The sequence below is a fragment of the Siniperca chuatsi genome, linkage group LG23 (genome assembly GCF_020085105.1).
Source record: "Siniperca chuatsi isolate FFG_IHB_CAS linkage group LG23, ASM2008510v1, whole genome shotgun sequence".
NCBI lineage: Eukaryota > Metazoa > Chordata > Actinopteri > Centrarchiformes > Sinipercidae > Siniperca > Siniperca chuatsi.
In genome coordinates, this window is record NC_058064.1 from 2681694 (window position 1) to 2708369 (window position 26676).

At 39.2% G+C, this 26676-nt stretch overlaps 1 protein-coding gene across 3 annotated transcripts in view; it reads left to right on the top strand.

Annotated features, from left to right (window-relative positions):
• The window catches only part of LOC122871443 (thyrotropin-releasing hormone-degrading ectoenzyme-like), a 169693-nt gene that overhangs the window by 31978 nt on the left and 111039 nt on the right, over positions 1-26676 (top strand). For all 3 annotated transcript variants that reach the window (XM_044186574.1, XM_044186573.1, XM_044186575.1), the window contains exon 4: positions 18282-18408. In XM_044186574.1, the coding sequence (XP_044042509.1) occupies positions 18282-18408 (127 nt within the window). The remainder of the gene's footprint in view (positions 1-18281; positions 18409-26676) is intronic.

Consider the following 26676-nt stretch of genomic DNA (forward strand, 5'->3'; position numbering starts at 1 on the left):
GGTCTTGAGAACACAGTTTGTCATCTTGATAAAATGACACATTCAAGTTGTTTTCACATGAAAACAATGCTTGATATCTCCAGATAATAACTTAATTAAATGATTATATCAGGACAACTGGTTTAAAATACAAATGAGCACCATTTCCCAGCTCTAGATAATGGCTGATTCAAAATCTCTAAAGTCTAAGTCTCGAGATAACAGTTTAATGTCTCCAGATGATATAATTAAGTGAGATAGCACTGTTTGTTATCTCAGGATAACACAGTAATTGAGATGTGAACTCAAGATAACAGTTTGGTATCTTGAGATTAGAGATAATTAACTAGCGGTCCACATGGTTTCATGACCTCCTTTTCTCCCAGCTTAGCATGAAAAAAGTTCCTTTTTATGGTCTTTGTCACTCCTGTTGTTATTCGTTGTCTTTGTTCTACTTGGGGGATAATCATGCTCCAATTTTTGCAACTACTTCCCATAATGCTTTGTAAACAGGAAATATACTGTCATTGATTCAGTGACTTATACTGTAGACCCCGGTTTTTTTTGCCTATATTTGTTTACATTTTAGTAAACTAGCACCATTAAAAGTATCCCGATTTACCTAGCCCTTCCTGTTTGCAGTGTACCATGGATGTACAGACAACTATCACTGGATTACTTTGATACTGAAGAAAAAACGTTACGATTCTCTGGCAGGTTCTGCAGTTATAAGGAGCGTCTTTTTTCTCTGATTTCTAACAGGCTTATGGATGTTTATTAACAATAGACATTGGAGATAATTATATCCTCTGTAAGCGTAAGTCACATTGAATTTAAAAATATATGTATCATGTCTGTGTGTTTAGATTTGACTGAGTAATGACTCCAAAAATGAGTGTGATTTTTGACAAATTGCGGCAAATGGGCGCCAAGGGTTTTAAAGTATTTTAATTACCTCCGTGAGCTGCGTGTCACAGCTGCTGCTGCTGCAACTGCTGACCGTTTTGATAAGCGGCCAAATCAGCTGGGCCAAACTACAATAATTGACTTCCAGTTGTTTTCAGAACACCTCACGCAACTCTCTTCTGCGTTCTTCACAGTTTGAAGCCTCTAGTTTGAATACGTTAAGCTAAGAATCAGCTCCAGCTATAAGCACGTGGGCCAGGTTTGGGCCAGTGTCAGCACCCCGAACCAGACCAGTGAACAGGGGCAGACTGTTGTGCATCAGTCGACAGCAGTCTTGAGTGAGTCCAACCACCGGGCTGTTAAAGACAGGGAGTAAGGCTGGTCTATCCATTTTATTGCTATGCTGCACAGTGTTTATCATGTCTATCATGTCTATTATAATTCTGATTTGAAAATCAAAACCTTCCACTGCTGGATTGGGCTGATATCCCATCATCCTTTAACAACCAAAACAGAAATATGCACACGCACGCGTCCATGCTACTATACAAGGACGAATACGTGCACAACCTTGCTTCTCCTCCTCCTCTTCTTCTTCCCCTCCTACGATCATCTCTCTATCAGTGTAATTACATCTCATCCATCTCGTCTGACAGAAACTCAAGGACAGTACTCCACACACACACACACACACACACACACACACACACACACACACACACACACTCCGCATGTTGTTACTGAAAGACAATTTTGGTGAAATGCTCTTTTAATGACAAATCATTTCTGGGTCATTTATAACCATCAACAGTCTCCAACACTGTGTGTGTATGTGTGTGTGTGTGTGTGTGTGTGTGTGTGTGTGTGTGTGTGGAGTTATATATGCGTGGAATCAGTCAGGCTTGTGAGTTTTAGTCTTTGTAATGAATACATTAATCTTTATTTTTGTCCTTTATTTTTAGCTATCAAAACCAAAAAGTACCTCTTCCATTATTTTACATTCACGAGAGGTAAATAAAAGAAAACAAAGTTACACATTGTAACTCTGGTTCTGCTTCAGGTTCCTTTAGGAGCAGCACACGGAAATTTAGAAACATATTTTCTCTGTCCTCCGGCCATGCTAGGGCCTTTCTGTCTGGAGTCAGCATGTTCAGTCATGTGAGTCTTTATCTCTCCATATCCATGATTTAATTTAGCTGTGATCAAATATCGTTTAAGTTTAGATTGAAAAGGATTGGATACTTTTACTTGGTCATAAATTAAGATGTATTAGGTTTAAGTAATCAAATTAAAAAAGAAATGCTGCCAACAGGATATTATTATATATCTCGATTCCCAGGTCAGCATCATCCATTTTTATTCGGTGCTTTCAAGAACGCTGAAATGGCACTTGTCCTAATAAAAAAAAGTCCAGTGTGGACACGGCCATCATTGTGGGAGCTGGGCCCCCTGAGATCCCGCACAGGCTAAGCCTGTAGAGATAATAGATGAATGGATTTTCCAGGATATCAGGATGTGCTCCCATTTTCCACCAGCCGAAAACTACTTACATCCGATGTTTCCAAGATATGAGAGATTTGCAAATTACTTGGTAATTTATACACTTACAGCTCTGTCAGATATTACTTAGAGACATGAAGCTTCTTACAAACACTCTTATTTTAGATTATCTTGAAGTAGAGTCACACAGTGTGAAATATGCATCATTACAATATTCATTCATTACAATTATTACATCATAGTTTAATGATGGCAAAATGCGCACTGTGATCTATCTAATTTACTTTATCTGAATGTATTAAATTGTGTGAACTCATGAGGTATTTGTTGCGATCTGACATAAGGAATCCCTCACTGGCAAAGGAAATCTGCAGATCAGTTAAAATCAATCAAATTGCAATAAAATCATCATTAAAAACTTATTATGTGTTAAAGATGGAACAATCTGGCAGTTTGGTTGACGAGCAACAATGATGCAAAAGTCCTGAAGAGCTGATATTCAATTCAGGATGAGTAAATGATTAGAATAACATGCTTTGGCCAGGTTTCAGTTTCACTACAGGGAAGTATGAAGAAGACATGGTCATACAGAATAACTCAGTAGTCATGATGATGAAATACCTTAGATCTTCCATTGATGAATTTTGAATGAATGGATTTTCCTTCCACTAACACATGCATGAGATACTGTTTCATGAGGACTCAGTCACATTGGCAGCCGAACCTGGCCACAACAATGTGAAAGCACAGATTTGAGTTTGAGAGTGAGATTGTACTGGCTGAATAACATTTATTTAAAACAGGATATGATTCTATATACACACAAAAAAGTGTGCAGTGCTTTAAAAAGATCCAGGAAGCAGCACATGCATATTTCCATATATACAAACAGTTGCTGGAGACTCTCTCTGTGTCTCTGTTACAGCATCGCTCTCATATTAAAATCCTTGTTTCAGCCTGAAGGCAGTGGAGACGCTGCTGTCTGTTTGCAGAGCAGCTTCCTCTGACAGAAACATTAATCCTCCCATCCATCCACCCTCCTCCTCCAAACCTCTGAAAGAAACAGCTTTATATGATGGAGGGAAAAAAACAGCCCTTCATATTCTTCATAACCGCTCAAACAGCTTCATCTGACAGAAACATTCATCCCTCCATCCTCCTCAAAACAGCAGGAAGAAAAGCAAAGCATCAGTCGGCATGCTGGAGATTTCCCAGAGCAGGAATATAGTCTCTGCATACGTGACGCAACAAGTCACTGTGCAGTGTTTCTACAATTTGCGCTAACCTCGACATGTAAATCATAAAGTAGAGGGCAGTAGAGGACATAACTAGAATCTTCTTGAAAAAATGTGTTGTCTGCCAAAGCTGCCATACTTGCTGCCTCAGCAAAAGTCAATATCTTGTTGTGTGGCTACTTGATTGCTGAGGTGATACAAGGTGTTTCCTTGGGCAGTGTTTACCAAAGCGTGTACTGTGGCACAAGGTTTGTTCATTTCCATTATATAATGTACATTTTAAATAACGTTTCACCACATAAAGTCGAGGCAACATTTACTTGCATTTGCTACATCTGTATGAAGTGTTTTCAAACAGATTAAACAAATATACATTGAAATCACCATAAATTTAAAACCCTGTTAAATATGCAGTTTTAGCTACGATTGGCAACATGACCCTGTCTCCTAGAAATGACATTTATATACAACTAATCTGCAAGAGCAAATGCATTTTTCAATGACACGTAATGCTGACCAGATTATGTTTTCCATTAACATAATGAGAAAACGTTGTAATTAACGTATCTGCCAAGTGGCAAAAATGTTTGTTCTTGAACGTATCAGTAAAATGTTCACTGACAACGTATTTTCTTTATTTTCCTCCAAAATATCTGATCTTGCAATACAATATCCGCTGGTAGTGACTACAGCATTATTAAACTTTTTCACAACATAATTGGGAAAACAATTTGGTAATATATAAGTGTCATTTCTAGGAGACAGCTCACAGTTGCTGGTTGTCACAGTTGGGTGTTTAGGTGGGTGCTGAGGTGTTGCTAGATGGCTGCTAGCTTTATGCTATTATGTTGTGGTTGCTATAGTGTTGATAGGTGCTTGTTGGGGAGATTTAAGGTGGCAGCTACTGTAGGGTGCGGTTAAGTGTTACTAGGCGGTTACTAGGGTAACAAGGAAGGAGTGTTGCAAGGTTGTTCAAGGTGATTTATAAGGAGTTGCTAGGTGGTTGCTAGGGTTTTGTGGGTTGGTTTTCTAGGATTTTAGTTTGTGGTTAATAGTTGGTCGCTAGAGTGTTGTGGTTGGTGTTTACAATGTTAGAAGGTGGTTGAATAGGGTATTACCAGGTGGTTGCTAGGTGTTTATGGTGTTCAGGGCAGTTGCCAAGGTGTTACTCTGTGGTTGCTAGGTTGTAGAATTTACTATCAGCACTCACCACATGTTTACTTACATACATTAAATACAGAGTGTGTCCCAATTTCCTACCCTCATACTTTTAACCTCTCTAACAGCGAGAACAATTTTAGCATTCTTGGACATAAAGAAAAAGTTTCAGCTTTTGTGATTATAAACAAAATCCAAATTCAATATGGAACACTCACTTCAAACATAATGTCTCAGGATAAAGCATAGACTGTATATAAAGATGGACGACGTGTTTCCACTTCCTCCCACTCTACAAAAATGAAGCCAAAATATCCCGGATACGGGAGCTGCTATCTTGCACTGGTGACGTCATTTGGAGCCAGAGTCTGTGCAGTAGTGATGGAGTTGGAGCCGCAGTATCGAGGTCCCGTCCATACACCGACTCAATCGCGAGCTAGCCTCAGCTGTCAATCATGATGTGAAAGCCCCTTTTTATAACATCAAATAACTAATTAGAACCAAACTTATCAGAAAAACGAACACTTGAACATAAATCAGCGTGATAAGAACTACCTAAAATGACAGAAACCATCTTTGGGCAAAATTAATTTGAGTTTTTAGTTTGGCTCATGTCCCATCCACTAACATGGAGGGGGCGAGGTTTATGACCTATACTGAAGCCAGCCACCAGGGGCTCATCGAGATATTTTGGCTTCACTTTTGGGGAGCGAACATGTCGTCCATCTTTATATACAGTCTATGGGATAAAGGAATCATTTCCATCTCTCAGATGATCTGAGCTGCACAAACAGATCTTCAGTTAGTCTGGGACACCTCCAGGCTTCATTGTCAACTCAAATTCCTCTTCTTTTCCTTCTTTCAAAGCATCCCTTTTCTTCCTTCACCTCTGTGAAGAACAGCTGTTTGTCTTTCTGTTGTATTGTCAGTATAATGTAGAAATCTCTGTTCCTGTAATGAGCCTTTTTCACTTTAGGGAGGATTAAAGTCTGACAGAATACAAACAAACAAACAGTGTGTGATGACCCACTGAGCAGCTCCTGGTTCAATAAAACCTCCATCTTGCAGCCATTTAGCTTGTTATTCCTTCATCTTCTGTCATCCCACTGACTGTCAGCATTATAAAGCAAAGACTGTTGGTGTTTATCTGCCAGCTAATCGCCGCTGTGAATCTGAATGTGAACAGGTTTCTGTCTGCAAAACATCTGCCTTTTAACAACACGAACAAAAAACTTGAGACAGTGAGGGTTTGTAACACTGAGAGACTACTGAAAAGACTTTCTGTCTGACAAAAAGGTTTTGAGAAAAATATTTCAACATGGCTGAGAATAAAGCTTGTATAAATATTTCATGATCATTATTTCACATTAATGTTATAGAATGATACTAAAGGTCTTGTCAATGTTCTATAATGACAATAAATGTCACATTTTAGTTATATAATGATATTAAAGATGTTAATGTTCTATAATGAAAATAATATGTCATTATAGTAATATAATGATACTAAAAGTATTGTTAATAAGATAAAGATATACTTTTAATATCCCCCGTAAGGAAATTTGTTCTGGACTCACAGAAGATAAAAGATAAAATATACATACTGCATTGTAAAAAAACAGCAACACAACAACATCCAACAACAACACAAAGTAAAAAGTCTTGTTAATGTTCTATAATGACAATAAATGTCACATTAATGTTATATATAGATAATAGGTCTTGTCTTGACAACATACCACTGATTTTTTAATGATATTAAACATCTCTGCAATGTTCTATAATGATAATTATCTTTTTATTATTATTTACAACATTAATACATTTATTATAATTACAAAGTTAAAATATATATATATATATATATATATATATATTTATATGTGTGTGTGTGTGTGTGTGTGTGTGTGTGTGTGCTGAACAGTGTTTTCCTCCCAGGAGCAAGTGAACTGGTAGGAAGTTTGTTGCGCTGTCACAAAATCAGTGAGACTATCTTTACTTTTCTGTAATGATATTAAATGTCACATTAACATTCTATAATGATAATAAAAGGTCACATTAGTGTCCTATAATGATAATATACTGTAGGTCAGATTCACATTTTAAAATTATAAAGGTCACTTTAATATTTGATTTTTATGTGGCACCCATTATTTTAACATAAGTTTAATAACATAGATTTAAATAAGTACACCTCCCAAGAGGCATGGACGGGGGATCAAAGTGTCATGGGGGCTGCAGTTGTGTAATGCTAACAAATTGACTGTTTCATTGGTGTTAAAAAGGTGATGTGATTTCACTGCCCAGTACGGTAATAGATATCTATTAAACTTAGAATACAGACAGAAAACCCCAGAAACATGTTGCAGCTTAGAGAGACTGATGAAAGAAACTCTGAAATAGAAACCACATAAAAGAAAAGATGACAAAAAATAGGTCAACAAGATGTTTCTTGATTGAACTTTATTATATTAGTAATGATTAACATGCATGACAAAAAGATTATTTTGTTGCCACTTTGTCGCTCATTAAGTTGTTCGGTGCACGAACACAACAAACCAAACCATGGACCACCATATTTCAACATTAGGAACTCAGCATGGAAAACAACATAACTACTTCTTTGTGTGTTTGATTGCCGTCATTTTCTTTGAGCTGTAAGAGGCTGCAGCTGCACCTGTCTTGCCTGATTTCTAATTTTGCTCTTAGGGCACAGTTTCCAAATATTAATCTATCAAATATCAATCTCATTTTTAGGACAAAGACTTCCTGTTGGGTTTCTGGTATTAATTGAAAATTTTGTGCTGTCCTGATTTAATGAGACAGCACAATCTTTTTAATCTGTTAGGTGATGGGCAAATCTGCTTAGACAAAGTACATACTTTGATTACTACAAAAATATTGTAAAAGATGAAAGTCACAATAAGGTGTTAAGGCTGATTTAATTTATGGTTCTCGAATTCCGGGGTTTTCAGGCTACCTCCTGTTGACCCCCTCGACCTGGGAATCAAAACCTCCTCAAGATAAATGTAACCCTTTGATTTATCCTCTTTGCAGGATAAATCAGAGGAGCAAGCAGACTAATGGAATAGGAAAGAAGGCCACCAAATATCACTCACATTAAACAAGAAGGAATAACTAATGGTAACCTAGTGGTGGTGTATTATGTGCACCCCAACTACTGTCCTATTTCTCAGTGTACAGCCAACACTTCAGAAAAGCAGCAACTTGAGGATATTGACTTCTCTGATCAGCATATTCTGACTATTGTACCATGACAACTTCTTCTGTCAATACAACACATTCAGTGTGTGTTACAAACGTCAAATGACGAGACACCATGTCACCATTGAGTGCATATACATGGAGAGTTTGCCGGTTATGAACACGTTTTTAAAATATCTGGTTATCTTGGTTATTATGTTGTGAACATCATTTCCTGGTTTTGAAAAATGTGTCATATTCAGGTTTCTGATCAGTCTGCCATGTACAGAGGTGTGTCCTCAACTTAAGTTATTGTATGTAGCTTATTACACAGCTAAAAAGAAGCAGGGGCACTTTAGAATGACATACAGTATATGCAGCACAAACGTTATTCCATGACCTGACATTTCACCTGTACAATACAATCCATATAGAATAAATAAGCACATCGAGCAACAAGACTAAGAGTCTACAGCCATGCTCTGTGAGGCTGTACTTGAGCACAACAGTGCCTTGACCTAGCTAACTTTGGTCAACCTCATAGTGGCACTAAAGAAAAAGTCAGGGTATCACCAAAGGCATTAGGCTTCGTCCTCTGGGCCCCATATCTGTACCAAATTTCATGGCAATTCCATCCAGTAGTTTGAGATATTTCAGTCTGTACAAGAGTGGTGGACTGACCTACCAACCGACATTGTCATCCCTAGAGCCATGCCAGTAGCGTGGCTAAAAACAATTAATTTGTATTTATGAAAAACACAAAATTACGACTGAGAACAACGACTGAGTGCCTTATGAAATAGTAGGATGAATACGCATGTTTGCAAATTGACAATTCAAATAGTTCAAAAATGTTTAAGTTGAACCATTTGTGCCCAAGCCACACCCTTTTTCTTCAATAGTCCACCTAAAAAAATAAAATATTCCCAATAATACTCCTTAGTTTTGGATTACTTCTTTAATTTGTACCTCTACCTTGTTTCTCTTTTTGGCTTTTTTTTCTTGCTCGGCAACAAGTGTGCCACTGCTGCCTTTTAAAGGGAAATAGCTTACCGTATATGGTTGATTTGGGAGGTTATTTATGTAAATGAATGTGTTGGCACAGCTGTGCTTGTGCTGTGCATACATACGTGTGATAACTATACATTTTCTTGTGTGTGCGGGCAGTTATAATGCGCAGTTTGATAAATGAGGCCTTATTTAGACAAACACCTAACTGGGTTCATCCTCAACTACCTTGGTACAGAAACGACACAGTGGCTGAGATTTTGGGGCGTCAAAGACAAACCTGCGCAGCCGCAGACAATAAACAACCTGGGTAATGACTCATGTATACAGGAAGTTGAATAACCAGGTTTGTCTGTGTTCCATGTAGACATCATGTGCTTAGCATGATCAAAACCTGGAAGTGGGGCAGGTGTTTGGACTTTGGTGTTGTGGATTCACCAGAAGCTGCATGCTGCCTCTGCTGGCTTTCTGTTCATGCCCTCATTCTTCTGAAGTCAACAATCATCTCTTTTGTCTTGTTGACATTGACAGAGAGACTGTTATCCTTGCTTGGGCTCGGCTGTCTCACTTCATTACAGCGGTGTCATCAGCAAAAGTGATGATACGATGGGACAGATGTGTGGCGCTGCAGTCATGGGTCAGCAGTGTTTGTTATGAAGGGAGTAGTGGCTGGCTAAGGTCTGTTGATCTCAAAGTCAAGGACCCACATACGCTGAGAGGAGAGTGTGTTACTGCGTTACTGTGTGAGTGTTGGTGTGCTCTCGCGGCACTCGTATCAGTTGCTAAACCATCCATCAAATTACCGTGGCAACCGAGCGTCCATCACCCCATCCATCATCCAAGGGCGACAGACGGAGCGACAGAACGTAGTGAGAGATGTCACGGACGAGTGGAGAGATAACAAGGAGAAAGGAGAGGAGAGGAGGGGGAGTAGGTAAAGAAGAAAAAGAAGAAGTGAGGAGAAAGAAGATGATAAGAAGAGAAGAAGAAGAGTTGAAAATAATTGAGAAAAGTAAGAGAATAGCAACGCTAATATTTTGTTTGTGGATTTATCTGCCCTTTTTGTTAGTTTGAATAATGTTTAGCTCTAAGTATAAGATGTCACCTTGGCTTTTGCTCTTGCTTTTCTCTGACTGAATGATTTCTGGCAAATTTTCTGGTTTCCTGGTGAGAATAAAAAGAAAGCTTCAGACTTGTCTGCCTGTCTACCTCTTAAAATCAAATCCGGTATCTGCAATGGGAGCTCATCCCTGCTGCTGTAAACTGAATATGTCATTTACATGTGCAGTAGTGTGATGTTGTTGCGCTACATTTTAAACAGGGCATTGTAAATCTCTGAAATCATATGTGGCTGTAGTGGAGACTTTTATTTTGAAAGGGACAGGTTAAAACTTCTGGTGTCATATTTCCTACTCTCCCTGTTAACATTTTTATTGGAGTAAGTAAATTTTAATGTAGATTTGGAAACCCCCAACCCTTCCTAAGGAAATGGTTTGTGTTTTAACAGAATGTATAGTCATTTATTTATTTTACAAACTATATGTGTTGTACTTCCTCTTTCATTCTGGAATTTTCCCTGGAAAGCTGCACATTTTCTTTGCATTGTTTAAGTTATGTATTGTGTATATGTATTTACTATATATGATGTTAAGCTACTTTAAAGGAATAGTTTGACATTTTGGGAATTACGTGTTTTTAGCTTTCTGGCCAAACAGTAGTTTGAGAAGATCGATAAAACTCTCATATTTGGAAACAGCCAAGCACTGTCCAACGGTAACTAACATGTTATATTTTGGTGGCTTAATCCGTAAAAAACAAGAGAAAAAAAAAAGTATGTACTATGTACTATTTATTCGCTGGTAGCAGTAACTCCCTGGAGTCTCCAATGATGAAGAAATGTCATTTTAACACTTCAGTTTTTGTACAGATTAAGCAAACAAGATATAACATGTTAATTAATGAACTGTTTCCCCCTGTTTCCTGTCTTTATGTAAAGCTAAGCTAACCCAGTGCTGGCTTTAGCCTAATATTTGATGGACAGATATGAGAGTGATATCGATCAGAGTAGTAGGCATACTTCCCAAAATGTTGAGCTTTTCCTTTTAAAGTGTAAAGTAATTATATTTGGAGCTACATTTTTATTTATTTTAATGCAACTAACTGTTAATTATCTAAAAATTGATTCCCTCAATTCCCTCAGTGAGACTGCTGAAATTCATCCATAGCACTCCACCATGTAAAATATATATAAATATGTAATATATATATATATATATAGAGAGAGAGAGAGAGAGAGAGAGAATAAAGGGAGCTACAAAACAAAATCTCATTATACAACCCTGTGTTGTAAAATGATCAATAAATCTATCCTGTGTCATCCTCTCTCTCTCACACACACACACTCACATTTCCTGTCTCTCTTCAGCTGTTCCTATCGCAAAAAGCCCAAAAAATGATCTTTAAAAGAAAGAAGAGAATATGTCAAGGCGTGTGTGTAGCAGAGCTGCCATGTAGCTTGTAATGCTAGCTTGTACTGTTGAGACCATGTCTGCTAGTGTGGGACATTTAGTGGCTCTGTATGGTTCTGTGTGGTATTACATGGGCACAGAGAGCATTTATTGTAAACAAGAGAGACCATGTGAATGGTTTGTTTCCCAACAATTGCAGGGAAGTTAGGATGGTGCCTAGCAGTACATTTCTGAAAGACAGTCCTGGGAAGTGTGGTCCTCGCCCACAACACAAAGTTAGGCCAACTACACAGCTCATGGACTGAGTGCATTCTCATAGTGGCCGAGGCATTTATTTCCCTTAATTGTAAAGAAGCAGGCCTTTACTTGACACAGTTATTAGAGACAGGCCTTTCTTTCTGATTTTCTGTGTTTGAAAAGTACTGTATGTTTGATCGCACTTTGATTTGCTCCAGTTTGCTGTGATAATTTGCTGCTGCTGCTGTTTGCTGTTAATCTGCTTCACATTAAAAGCTTTCCAGCAGTTCAGGCAGAATAATCCCTTCACCTCCCCAAAAGGATTTTACTGTGAAATATGTGAAGAAAGTGTTGTTTTCATTAACAGTAGTTTAATTCAAGATGGCAAAGTATAATTCACTGGATTTAAACACTGAATATAAATGGTATATTTGTTAAAAAGGGAATCTCAGAGCAGCAGTCCGATGAGTATTACATGACTCTATTGTTGCACTGATTTGAAATAATGCTGAATTTAACATGTGAGCCGTACAGATAATTTAATTTCATGCCACGCCAGCAGGGGGGTTCTGCTAGTGGTTTTGTTAGTCGGTCAGTCCACCACTTTGGTCCAGACTAAAATATCTCAGTAACTATCAGATGGATTGCCATTCATGATCCCCAGAGGATGAATCCTACTGACTTACTGACTGTCCTCTAGTGCCACCATGAGGTACTCATTTCTTGTTTTGATTGAAATATCTCAATAGCAATTGGATGGATGGTCATGAAATTTGGTTCATGTTCCCTCAGGATGAATTGTAATAACTTTGGTGATCCCTGCAGTTTTTCATATAGCACCATCATCAGGTCAGCAAATGTTAGCATGCTAACACACTCATCTATGATAGTGAACATGGTAAACATTATACCTGCTAAACATCAGCATGCTAGCATGGCCATGATCTCTTGTTTCTCTCTTTCTGTCCCCCAGCTAGTATTTGAATTCATGATATTTCAGAACTGGACTAACTCATGAAGATAAGGGCAGTGATTGGTCACCTTATTCAGGTTCAGAAAATGGCAGTTAATACATCCGTCCATTTATTTTCTAAACTGCCTAACAGGGCCACACGGAGCTGAAATGAATCCCAGCATGCACTGGGTGAGAGGCAGGGTACACTCTGCCACCCGCCAGTCTGTCACAGAGCTAGGAAACATGACCGACAACCTTTCACATTCACAGCCAGGGGCAATTTAAAGTTTCCACTTCAGCTTACCTGCATGTTTTTGGACTGTGAGAGGAAATCCACACAGATACGGACAGAACATGCAAAGTCGGCGGGTCGGGTTTAAACCCAGGACCTTCTACCTGTGAGGCGACAGTACTAACCACTGAGCGGCCGTGCAATGGTTTAAGTTCGTTTGAAACAGCATATTTCAGTCCTGGAAAACATAAAGAATGTGTATATGATGATACTTTGAAGTGTATCCCCCCCCCCCCAATTGAAAAATGTAATGTATCCTGGTTTCTCCTCACCAGGGAGAACACGACTGGAGGCATTTCAGGAATCCTCAGGAGATGATACTCAATTCAACAGATCGCTGCCAGTCCACCGAAAGAAGCTACGATTTCAATAAAGCCTCCACTTTCTGAGCAGATATTCACTCTGCTGGCTGCCGTGCTCTGAGATGAGTTCTGGTGGAGGGAGGAGAATGTGGGGAATAAGAGGAGAAGAGCTTTAAAAAGTTAGAATTTTTATTGAAAAATCAGCCCTGCTGGGGGAATCTGAGAGGAGAGGAGGAAGACGAAGAGGAGGAGCAGAATTGTGAAATAGTATTAGCAGAGTTTTTTAGTATTTGTAGTAGTAGTTATACATTAATCTTATCTTTAGTATTTATTGAAATGAGTAGCATTAGTATTTGTAGTAGTATGCGTATCAATACAAGTATTGGTATTAGTGATGATGGTAACTGGGGTCAGGGTTTGATATTATCGAATCTGAATCCAAATCCAAACCGAATATCAAATCTAATTAGCTTTAGCTCACTGATTTGTAATCAGTCTTGGCTGTAATGGCAGAAAAACTGCAGTTTTTAGTGGTGGTGCTAACAACCTGTTGCTACAACCTGAAAACGGGATTAACAGCATTAGATAAGAAATGTTGATTAAATGTGTATCTGACACATTGAAATAACAGATGTAGTCTACTTACATGTACACCTTTTCCACAAGCTTCTTACTCCAAATACTGGAGGTCCTAGTTCAGAATGATTTAGTTGATAAGAATTAATATTGATATGATATGCATGAAAGTTTAACTGGGAGATTCTCCTGAAAGTGATGCGAGGCTAGATTATCTTTTCTAGAAAAGACTTGTTGAACCACACAGTGATATTTCACAAACAATCTTTGGCTGAGTCCTGATGTGCAGGGAGCACGATAAGTAGACAACTGCCAAAAGTTTAATTTCAGCCATAGCGAAATAACTTTAATTACTTACAGCTGATATCATCCACAGCCGGCGATGTCTGTCAACTTGTCAGTTGTCAACCGGCAAAAGTGAGTGCCAGCTTAAAATTAGAAAGCTGCTTCCTGGATGTTTTCCACATCACTCTTTGCAAATAAACAAAACTAAGAGTCATGCAAGTGGTTCTGAGGCTGTACTTATTAGGTGCTAACATGCTGATGTTTAGCAGGTGCATCCAATAGTTTTTGAGATATTTCACTAAGAACCAAAATGTCAACCTCATGGTGGCGCTAGAGGAGAAGACAGAAGATTACTAAAGTCATTAGGATCCATCCTCTTGGAACCAGGAACATCTGTACAAAATTTCATATCCATCCATCCATTAGTTGTTGAGCTATTTCAGTCTGGGCCGAAGTGGTGGGCAGAGCAGTTTCGCTAGTGTGGCTAAAACAGTCACCGAGAGATAAAGGCTCTGTTAGTGTCGGAGCTTAATGAGTCTACACTCGCCTGTAAAATGTGCTTTATGTTCAGTCTGAACGCAGCTTAATACTACATACTTTGTTTTCCTCTTTGTTTATGTGTGCGTGCAGTTTAACGGGAGCTTTTATATGACACAAACATACTGATACCACGCAGAACCTGGTTTACAGGCCATTTTAACTGTAAAGAATCCAATGTGTTTTTACAGCCGTGGGAAAACAGACGTTATTAGATTGGAAGTGAAACTGAGGGAGATAGCTGAGGGTGACATTACTGGGACAGTAATGTTTACCTCAGTGTGTGTGTGTGTTTTTGAAATGACAGAAGTGATACAGCAGCATTACATCATAGTGTGTGTGTATCTTTGTGTCCACTCGCTTCCATCTTTATGTGAAAAATGATATGAGTCGTGCGTGTGTGTGTGTGTGCGTGTTGTGTTTGATAGCCAGTCGCTGTCGTCCTTCAGCTGACAGTGAGGTGGTTTCTCTCTCTGACAGTAAAACATCCAACACACACACACACACACACACACACACACACACACACAAAGTTGTAGCTTTGGGGAGGGAGATACAGTGCGCAAAACTACAGCTGATGACAATAAAATCTTTCTGTAAGTGTACTCCTGCATCAAATATCGAAAACATCAAAATGTTTAAGCAGAATATCAGCGCAATTTACATTCTGTTATTAAAGCTGTCAGTTTCTGATCTATTTTTCTCCCTCCCTTGCCATCCACCTATCGCTCTGCCATCTGTGCTGTCTGACTGACTGACAAGTGACTGAGGTCGCTGATCTGCTAGCTTTCAAGGAAACCCGTCGACAGAAAAAAGGGAAACCCAGTGAAAGTTTTGATGTTCGCAAGTTCTTCATCACCTCATTTATGTCCTCTACAGCTACGAAGAAAGCGTGATTAAGTCATTGTTTGAACTATTAAGACAAAGAAAAGTGTAAAAATATATAGACCCTACATTGTTGAAGTTAAGCGTCCCCTGATGCAGAGCCGGTCCTAACCTCTCTGGGGCCCTAAGCAAAATCTCAGCTACGCGCGAAGGCTCTGGAGCCGCGCTGTAACCTCTAAATGCACTCTTAATCCCTCTTTCCATAAAAACAATAGGCACACGTGTTTCTTTCCCTTCTCAGTGAATGAATACTAATGATTTTGGTAACCACTGACTGTTCCTCTAGCGCCTCCCTCAGGACAAACCATACATTTAGCTCCACCACTGGTTAGGCTCATAAATCATGCTAATGTTCTTTGCTCTGTCTACTACTGTCGTACTTACAGAATAATGAACAGATGCTAACAGGGCTTTAGACTTGCCTTGTCTCTGTGTGCAGTTTGAAGACATGTTGTGCAGTGAGATTAGCCCAGTTGACCACAAACACTGGACGTCTGTTGGATCAGGCGGCAGCAGTAACTCATTTTCTCTTGCAAACTTGCCAAAATGCTTTTAGCCCAGAAAGTGTTTTTTAGGAGCAGATGTCTGTCTGTCTGTCAGCCTGAGAATCACTTCACTTTAAAGAATCAGTTGGGAGTCACTGAAGTGAAACGTTTCTGACAGAGCTGCAGAATCACAAGAGATTGCTACCACAGTAACAAATAGGCTACTAAGTTGGCATCAAAGTTGGCCAGTTAAAAATATCGATTACAAAGTTTTTGTTTTTACTTTTATTTTCAGTAAGGTTGCAAAGGTTTCAAAGTCGGACACAAAATGCTCTTTTGTGTTTTGATGAACAGTGAGAAAGCTCTAGAAACAGAGCTTCTATAAAATGTTGGCTTGCTTTTTAAAACCTACATTTAAATGCTGTTTAATGGTTCATGTTACTTTTATTTTTGTTGGAATTTTTCGCCATGCAAGTGGCCGGCTCTAGGGATGGAAATGTCACTCGGTCTGTTGGCCCACCCCTTTGGTCCAAATAGCTCAACAACTATTTGATGGATTGCTATGACATTTTGTACACACATTCATGTTCCCCAGAGGCTGAATCCCAAGGACTTTGATGATCCCCTGACCTTTCATCTAGCGCCATCATCAGGTCAAAACTATAATTTGTCCAATACTTAGATCGATTACCAAATACCTTCAAATAACTAATGATATTCCTATGAGCATCATCACGTAAGTACAGCCTCACAGAGCTGCACGGCTGTAGACTCTTGTTATTTTTTGTTTGTTAATAAAGTCGTCATGGCGATCCATAGACCACCTTCATGTTACTGTAAAATGAGATTTATTTTTGTTGAGAACATATTGTTTATTTACTGATGTTTATTGTGATGATGGACCTAATTGAAGGTGTGGTAACTACTGTGTATATATTGCATAGTTTATAGTGTCCTCATTTTAGCGTTTTGATGGGCGCTATAAACACTTTGCATTTGTCCAGTAGCTTTTTGTAATTGTTTAGCCTGGCAGAGCTATTTGCCGTGAAAGATAAGAGCAGTGAGGTATTACGGCTGCTGTAAGAGTTCTGTACAAGTTTTGTGGCAATTGTACTTTTACCCTTGACATGAAATTAACTGTTAGATGATACCCACTGTTACATTATTAAATACAGATCCTGACCTCTACCAAATTATAGAAGCGGCCTCAAACCCACAGAAATTAGTTTTGAAATCTCCTGGGCTTCCCACCAACAGTGTTAGGGTTAGGCTATGAAGATTCAGGGACACGGACCAACACACACAAACACACACACACAGTCAGCATGTCATCCTGTCATTCTTCCAATGAGGTCACCGGCGTCGTCACTGCACTATCCCAGCGTTCTGATAGGTGTGGAGCAGTCATGTGACCTGGCGGTATTGATTATTGATCGGAGCGTTTGGCTGATAAGCTCTCATGTGTGTTGGTGACGGACAGATGTACTGCATGTACTGTAATACATTTAAGGTTAATTCACTGTTGAAATTAAGCTTTTTTCTTTAGATTTCAAGCATAAAAATGTTAGAAAAAAAAATGTAATCGACATTTCCACATGCACTACTTTAAATGAATGAAGCTGCAGCTACAGCGCAAGTCTTTGTGCGGCACAATAATGAGAACACACTCAGCATCGGTGTTGTGAATATTAGACTGTGAGAAATATTGGAAACCACCTAAAGTGCAACTTTTATCTTCCTTTAATTTTTTCCTCTGTGTCTAAAAATCAATGTTTTCTGCTTGCAGCTGTAAATCCATTTTTCTTCCTGTAGATTTGAACCAAAACTCAACCTGACTCCATTATTTTGTCAGGAGAGCTGAACATGATCTCAGCCTGATTCACTTCTTCTCTCTGTAGACTTGACCTGCCTAACACTGGCCTCATTCCATTTCTCTTCTGTCTTGGTGTACATTTGGACAAAAAAACCCTCAAATTTAATTTCTGTCTCTCTGCAGATTTGAACTTAATCTCAACCTGATTACATTACATCCTCTGTAGAGTTTAATATACACTCAGCCCTGTGCTGTTTGTGTCCGTGTAGATTTGATTGTAAACTCTGCTAAATTTAATTTTCTTCACTGTATAGAAACTTGGCTTTATTCCATTTTTTTTCCTCTGTAGAGCTCAGCATACACTAATTCCATTTCCTCTCTCTCTATCTGTTTTTGATCCATTTCTATTAAAATCGGCCTAATTCTATTTCTCTTATTCTGTGTCTTTGTTTTTAGATCCGTCTGTATGCTCGGCCGGATGCCATTTCTAGCGGAGCAGGGGACTACGCCCTCCACATCACCAAGAGGCTTCTGGGATTTTACCAGGACTACTTTAAAGTTCAGTACTCACTGCCCAAGCTAGGTAAGGCTGCTGACGTCTTCCTCTTCCTTTGACGTTATTTGGTCATGTTGTTGCTGAAGGTTTTTGGTCCCTCTTCATTACACCCTGGATCACTTCAGTGTGATCAGATTCAGTTAAAGACACTCTTTTCCTCTGATGTTTCATTTCCTGTCAGCTTTCATTAAATAAAAAACACACTTTTAACTTTCTGTCCCCCTGCTGATCCAAATTAGGAAAGAGAAAACAACTTCCCCTTCCTGGGCTGCCCATTTTAGGGATGTCAGCCAACTCTTTGTCTTTGGTACAATTGCTGTTGGGTTCATCAATTTGTTCTCATATTAGGCAAAGAAAACACTATGTCCTCCTTTTCTTCCTGTGTGTCAGGGGGATGTTCACTGTGATTAGGTCTGGGAATTGAATCTCAGTCAGTTCTTGACTAGCCGTTTGTGTTCAGACATTAAACACTTATTCATTTACATAGATTATAAAAGGATTGCTAGTACTCAGCAAAGTAAGGTATGAAAATAAAGACTGCACCTTGTTATACTGAAACTCAATACCAACTCTGTCTCTTTATCCTGCTTATTTTTAGATTCTTGAGGTAGCTGGTTGGTTAATTAATCAAATTAAACTGAAGAAAACACAAGTGCACTTGCGTCCACTCTAAAATTAAAACAGAATAATTAACTTCAAATATCATTCTTTGAAGCTTTTGAAATAGATTTGTATGGTAGTAACAGCTGATGTCGGTGCACTTGAATAAATTGAAATGAGGCCTGAAGCTGAAGCACTGAAAGAAGTTGAAGTGGCACTTGGAACAAAGACACGGAAGTGGCAGTTGCTGTAAAATGGACGCAATGAAAGAGGTTTGTGTGACAGTTCAAGTGGACGTGTTTGAGCAAGAAGAAGTTTCAGTTTAAGGTGATAACAGTCCAGTTTTCTTATTTTTATTTTGCTTACCCTTAAAAATATAGTATTTTGTGGCAGTACAAACTAAATGAAATTGGACCTGAAGTTTTAGCACTGAAAGATGTTGAAGTGGCAGTTAAAAATAGAATCACTGAAAGACAGTTGTGTGACAGTTCCAGTGGATGTGATGAACGAGTTTACATTTCAGTTGAAGTGAAAGTACTGCATGAAGTTGAAATGTCACTTAACAAGCAAACACTGAAAGGAGTTGAAATGTCAGTTGAGGTGATAACAAGATAGATTTTTTTTTTTTAGAGTTTTATTTTCTGTCTCTTTTTTTGCTCACAAACTGTACTTATCTCACTAGTTTTTAGGCTTGTGAGGTAGCAGGTTACATGATTTCTAAGGGAAAAAATAATTTTATAGTACAATGTTCTTAAAAAATGTCAGTGTTCATTTCCACTGGGAAAAATCACTTAAAACATTTAAAACAGCTTAAATGTCTTAAAAATTGTTATTTGTAGCTTTTGGAATGTATTTGTATGGCAGTGAAAGTCTAAGTGATTAAATCAGTTGAAGTTTCAGTTAAAGTGTAAGTGCTGAAAGGAGTTGAAGTGTCAGTAGAAGTGAAAGAGCTGCAAGGGGTTGAAGATTCACTTGAAGTGCAAATGCTGAAAGGAGTTCAAGTGTCTTTTAGTTAAAGTGATATCATTCCAGTTTTTAAGTTTTATTTCGCTCTGTCTTTCTCTCTTTTGTGCAGCTCCAGGTCTGTCACTTGTTTTTAGACTAGTGAGGCAGGTCCCAGGTTTGGAAACTTAAACCAAGTTCTAGCATTCAAAATGGAGGTCAAGCTCCTGACTTCTTGAAAGGGTTGTGGAAAAGTACCTGTGGCAAAAAAGAGTTATCTGTTGTTTCCTGGCAACTTTTTTAGATCAGCATGCTCACTCTGGGGTGGTTAGAAGATCATTTTATTCTAGTTCCTATTAGACTTTGTAGTATTAGTATATAGTGTAACATTGGGACACATTTTTCTTTCAGGGCTACAGGTTCTGGTTCATTCTGTAAAACTTTCAGCCTCTCAGCAGCAGTTCTACCTCCTAAAAAATTAATGTACAGTTCTGTGCGACCATATTTGGTGTTTACACTCTCTTCTTTCCTGTCCAAGTTAATGAATCGTGTCAGAGCAGCTGAATTTCATCTCCCTGTCTTTCGTCTTCTTCTTCTGTCTTCATAATTGTTTGTGTTTTTATACTTCTGTCCTGCCAGGATAAATTAGCTGTGTCACAGCGGTGCATTTCATTTTTCCTCTCCACGCCCAAACAAGCTAATGTGATCACTGTGGCTCCATATTGTATATGTCAGGCACTTCCTTCCTGTCCACATTCATTCATCACATTTGAAATTCACTTTCTTTCAAGTCAATCCTTTCTGTTTTTTTCCATCCACTCAGATTAGGTTTGACATTTATTTCCCTTCCCTGACCTTTACACTCATATTAGCTGCATTAACAGGCCGTTCCATGCTGAGTTAAAGGTGATGTCACATCCTGTGGTTCAGACCAGGTTGCAAAAAGAAATCTGGTATAAACCTCGTCCACTTGTCCAGAACTTGTCAAAGCCTTTATATTAAATACAATAACCGGACCTGGGGCAACAGAGCCTTCTCCATAGCTGCCCCCTCCCTCTGGAACTCTCTCCCCAAACACATCAGAGACTGCACCGATCTGTCCATGTATTTTTTTAATGATCTTTTGTAAATGTAAAGTGTCTTTGAGTACCTTGAAAAGCACTCTATAAATAAAATGTATTATTATTACTATTATTATTATTATTAACTCAGGAAGAGTCTGGTTTTAACTGGATGAGAGTGAAGTTTTGACATCCTCCAAAGGGCTTTTAAAGGTTTTTAGGAGCCTGCTGGATCTAGGAAATAATCTGGGATCGTGTAATCTTTCAGATTGTCTGAGAATATGAAAATCTCTTTCATTGCAGATGTAAAGTTTTCATACAACAGCAATGATGGAACAAAATGTTCACGCTGTAACAGTACAATTGTCAAGCACTGAACATACTACATAACACTGAGCAATACTACTAGTGGTAAATAAGACAGCAGGTAGAAAATGCAGCAGGCATACATGACAGAAAAAACCACAGGTATAAAACAGACTTTTCGTATAGCGCCACCATGAGGTTTGTGTTTTGTGAAATGTCTTGACAGTGATTTGGTAGATTGCATGATATTTGGTACAGACATTCATGTCCCCCTCATGATGAATTGTAATGACAGGTGATCCCTTAATTTTTCATTTAGCACCATCATCAGGTCAATTTTTTCAATACTACGGTTTATGAATAAATAACATTCCCATCAGACTGTATTTTATGTTTAGTTTTAATTAGCAAATGTTAGCAAATATTACACCTTACATCATCATGTTAGCATGCTGATGTTAGTATTTAGCTCAAAGCACCGCTATGCCAAAGTACAGCCTCACAAAGCCGCTAGCATGGCTGTAAACTCGTAGCGTTGTTATCTTTTAAGAACAAGTTATTCATTTATGAAATATTATATTATGCACACAAGTCTTTATCTTGTTGGAGCAATATTGTGTGAACAGACTGATATGGATGTTGGTGAAGAGGAGCAAAACGTACAGATCCCTCCCCCAAAAGACAGTAACTTACAAGTTCAGGGTCATCAGATCAGGTCTGAATGAAACTAAAGTGGTTATGTTTGAACAGTGTGGCGAGGACTTTAACGGTCTGGAAACAGAAATGGTCAGATAATTGGGTTCTACTTGTCCAAATCTTCTGAAAACCATTATAGAACCTGGTTTTATTGTTCAGGATGCTTCAGAACGAGGTAGCAAAAATGTCTTTGTTCAACTGTGCCCTTCAATAAACCTGGCACATCTGGCCGTTGGTCTCATGCCAGACCCGTGATCGATGACGCACCAGAAGTAGCCAAAGTACACTGGTGTGATTCCAGATGTTAACATTTGCCCAAAGCTTGGCTGTGTGCCTCTAACTGGAGCTGATTCTCACGCCAAATCATCCCATGCCCACATTCCTAAAACCTAGCTAAAAGTGGCCAGAACTGGTTCACGTTTAGTCCTCCAGTGTGCCAGCACTCTGCATTTGTTGTAGATATCCTATATAGATAGATCCCATATAGAACTGTTTTTCTGCTACAGTATCTCTGGGGTTAGAGCTTTGCACTTCAACCAGATCATGACGCAGAAGGTTAGGAGAGTCTCTGTGTTGCTCCTGTAATATAATTATGATAATAATCTTTATTTATAGAGAACTTTTCAACACCCAGGTTACAAAGCGGTTCGCATAAGGCAATCAATGAATTATAAAATCATTACATTTTACAACAAAGCAGACAAAACCAATTCCAGTAATATAAGATACAATAAAGAGCTAAATAAGAGCTTAAAATCAATTCTAAAGCATACTGGGAGCCAGTGTAAGCAGGCTAAAACATGTGTGACATGGTCGAGCCTCATGATTCTGCAAGCCTGGCAGCTGAGTCCTGTAAAGTCTGTAATCAATCAATAGATTTTTGGTACAGTGAAGAGACTGTTGCATAAATCAGGGTGTGAGGAGATAACAGCATGTACAGTGATCTATGCGTCTTTAAAAGTTAGACTAGATTGTATTTTTTTTAAATATATTTCTAAGATAGTAAAAACATGATTGAACAAGCTTGATGCAGTCACCACAGGGTTACAGTGATATTGTGCCAAACAGTAGTCCTAAATTCCTCAGATGCCCTCCCAGTTTAGTGATTTGAAGTTTTGAAACTCAAATTAGCTCCAAATTCGAGTGTGAACTATTGTAAATACATAAATGCAAAGAGCAAACTCTCCCTGTGTGGATTCGTCTTCTTTGATTTGATTTTCTGTTTTAAATCTAGTCAGCTATTTCCTGTTTTTCTTTTAACTGTGTGTATGTGTGTGTGTGTGTGTGTGTCAGCAGTGACTGAATGCATGCTTCCATTATAAATCTGCTCTTGTGTGTGTTCACCCTGTTCATCTACATATATCCACATATCCATGGATTCTCTCTGTGTGCGAGTGTGTGTGCACATTCATACTGATGTTGACATCAGTCTTTACCACAGCTTGCATCTTACCCCACCCCACTACTGCCAGCTCTCTCCCTGCATGTGTGTGTGTGTGTGTGTGTGTGTGTGTGTGTGTGTGTGTGTGTGTGGTCCCAGAGCCTCAGGGCTCCATCTGTTGTCATGCAGGGCATCGAGCTCCCCTGAGAGAGCGAGGGAGAAATGATGAGTTGAGATAAAAATTTAAAGGGACAGAGGGAAAACTGCCCTGTACAGAAGGATGAAGATACGGATCATAACAATAAAGAATTATAGTCAGAATCATTTCGTTTTTGTCCCATCAGAGACGAGCCTAAGGATGTCCATCTGTCTGTCCACATATCTCCACATCGACCATGAAGAGTGCCATTTGCTGTGGATGTTCATTTCCTCAGAGGAAACCTAATGATTTTGTCGACCCCCCCCGGCCTTTCCTCGATCCGGCCAAAAAATCCACTTTGAACCCATTTACACCTGGTACTAACATGCGATCTGTGTCTGGATATCTACCGTCGCACGGTGTAAATGCATGCAAAACTTATTGCAGTCGGAAAGCTATCAGATCGATCAGACCACATTTGGAGGTGGTCTGGTTGCATTGTGATCAGATCTCAGGTGTAAATGACATCTGTTTAGTGTGACCACTTTCTTAAAAAAAATGCACCCCGCAAGTGGAAAGGTCACTTAACTCCAGCTCTTCCTGCTAGCTCAAGCTGCCTGTAACAAACCTACAGACAAGCCTTTCCTCTGTAAAGGAAACTAACTAGAACCAATTCTCAGCATCCCTTCAAGAGACTTTTGAGGTACAGCTATAACGTGCAAGACAAGGGCCATGTGCCTGAGATAGCACTAGTGCAAGCAAGCTTCTCCACTGGTTCTGATTACCTTCTTACAATGTACAATAAGTAACAATAGTCTATCTGGCAAGGCGATCAAAAAGAAGTCCATGGAAGCCTTTGGCTGTCTTCAACTGTCATGTGACCTTCCCCTTGCATGAATATCCCACATCGCTTTCTTCAACTTAGATGCACTATGTTTGTTCACAAGTTTGCCAGCTACACCTTGCTAATTTGCATACTGAGATCCAATCAGCACGCGAGGAGATGATGAGAAGGCTTATTAAGTCCAGATGTCAATATCCAGATAATGTATCCAGATACAGATCACATGTTAACACCAGGTGGAGGTGGGATCTTTTACACAAAAACGGGGCCACCCCCAGATGTGGTCTGCATTTACACCATTCATTTACATGTTTTTCCTTATCATGATATCCACATACAGATCGCATCTCAGTACCCGGTGAAAATGAGGTCCAGATAACAAAAACACGCTGTGACGCTAAATCTTGGTCATTTGTTTTGACTTTGGGATATACTGGTGTGTTTTAGTGGTTTGTTTTCATGGAAAACCAGCAGGTCTAGTTTAGTCCACATGGTAAAATTTCTCATGCATGGGTCGTGGCTTAAGACGGTGACTATGAACCGCATCGTCCCCGGTTTAAGTCCGGCCAGGGACCTTTGTTGCATGTTTCCCTCCCTCGTTTCTTGTAATCTCTCTGCTGTTTGTATTAAATGCTTAAAATGACCTCTCTGTAAATTTGAAAATTAAAATTTGAAAATTGGGGGCCTAAAATGAAAGCCTTTGATTCTGCTGACAACAAAACCTTCAACCAAGTTTGATCATAAGTTTGAATATAAAGACAACACTAACTGCTACATTGTAATAACTTTTGTTTTACGCTGAACTCACCACTGCGGTCCGTTGCACCTTCTCCACTTGCTCTACAATGTCAGTAAGTCAACTGTAATCACAACATTGTCACAGAGAGCCATGTTTCATCTGCAGCATTTGGACAGAATGGGAGAGAAAGACACTGCTGACTAGAGACGGCAATAAGAGACCCAAAACAGACTGTTTTATTAAAAAAGAGAAAGTAATATATGTTACCGTGTGTGAAGCAGCTAAAATATAATACAACATGTTGTTGTCAGTCTGATATCACCTCATTTAGTAATGCAGCAATAACTGGAACAAGCAATCGAGTGAACAGTCGCTACTGTGGTGAGGTGAAGATGGTTGTACCACACATCAGTATGGTTATAACAACAACATTAACAAAAGTCTCTGGTAAACATCCTTCTTAGTGTGAAAGATTCTGCCCAAGTCAACACCGAAACGGTTGGAAGTATCTGTTTTAAGTAGCTAAGCGTTGCCAGCGGCAATATCCAAATCAGGAGTACATTCTGTTCCAGCTGTACAGCACAATACTGAGCAAACGTCAGTGCAACTATAAATGCAAAAAGATCTAGTCTGTCATGTGAAATATGGTCCCATTGTAGCCCAAATATCAAGTAAGCTTTTCTTCCATCTCTTTCATTAGTCTTCCATCTTTCCAACATTTCCGCCATGACAGAAGTTAGTAAGGAATGACTTTCATCTGCTTGGGGAAGTTGTATCTTAACTCTTTGCTGCAACTTGTAGCAGTATCCAATTTTAGCTAAGCTATAGCATGACTGTCACACTCTGCTCAAACTAACCCACGTTTGAACTTTACACGCTGGTGAAACAGCACGCCAGCGTTTACTGTTGTTTCACTGCAGATTTTTCTCAACTCCACCGGATTCTAAGAGAAAGAACAGTATTCTGGCAGGAGAAACTCCTCTCCTGCACCTCCCGCATGTAAAGAAATGCACCAGGAGAGCTCAGAATGAAAGAAACATATATATTGAATGGGCACCGAAATCTGTAGCTTAGGAAATGACAGATCCAATGGAGCATACAAATCCGACCCTTTTTCATTCCTTCCTTCCACCATTCTTTACTTCCTCCCCTCTTTCCCTCCTTTACTTCTTTTTTGTAACTTGCAAACGAAACCCAGAGACTCAAGCTCCTTCACTTTCTGCAGAAACTCTGTCCCAGCCTGGGAGTTGGCTTTCCTCTCGTTCTTTTCCTGAAGTCGAGATAACTAAAGAAGCGATAACGGGCCTCTCCGGGTTTCCGTAGGAATTCATTTGACTGTTCCAGTGGAGCAGAAATCTTGCAGCAGCAGAGCGAGCAGAGGCTCAGGTGATCCGGCTGTCAGGAGAATTACACTGAATATCTGTGTGTCTGAACGTGTGTGTGAACACGCCAAGTGGACTAATGTGTTCTGTTGAGTTCTGGCTCCATCTGGGATCCACAGAGACACACAGACAGCACCGCCTGGGGTCCAACACACACACACACACACACACACACAGAAACACACACCTACATTCCTCTACTTGT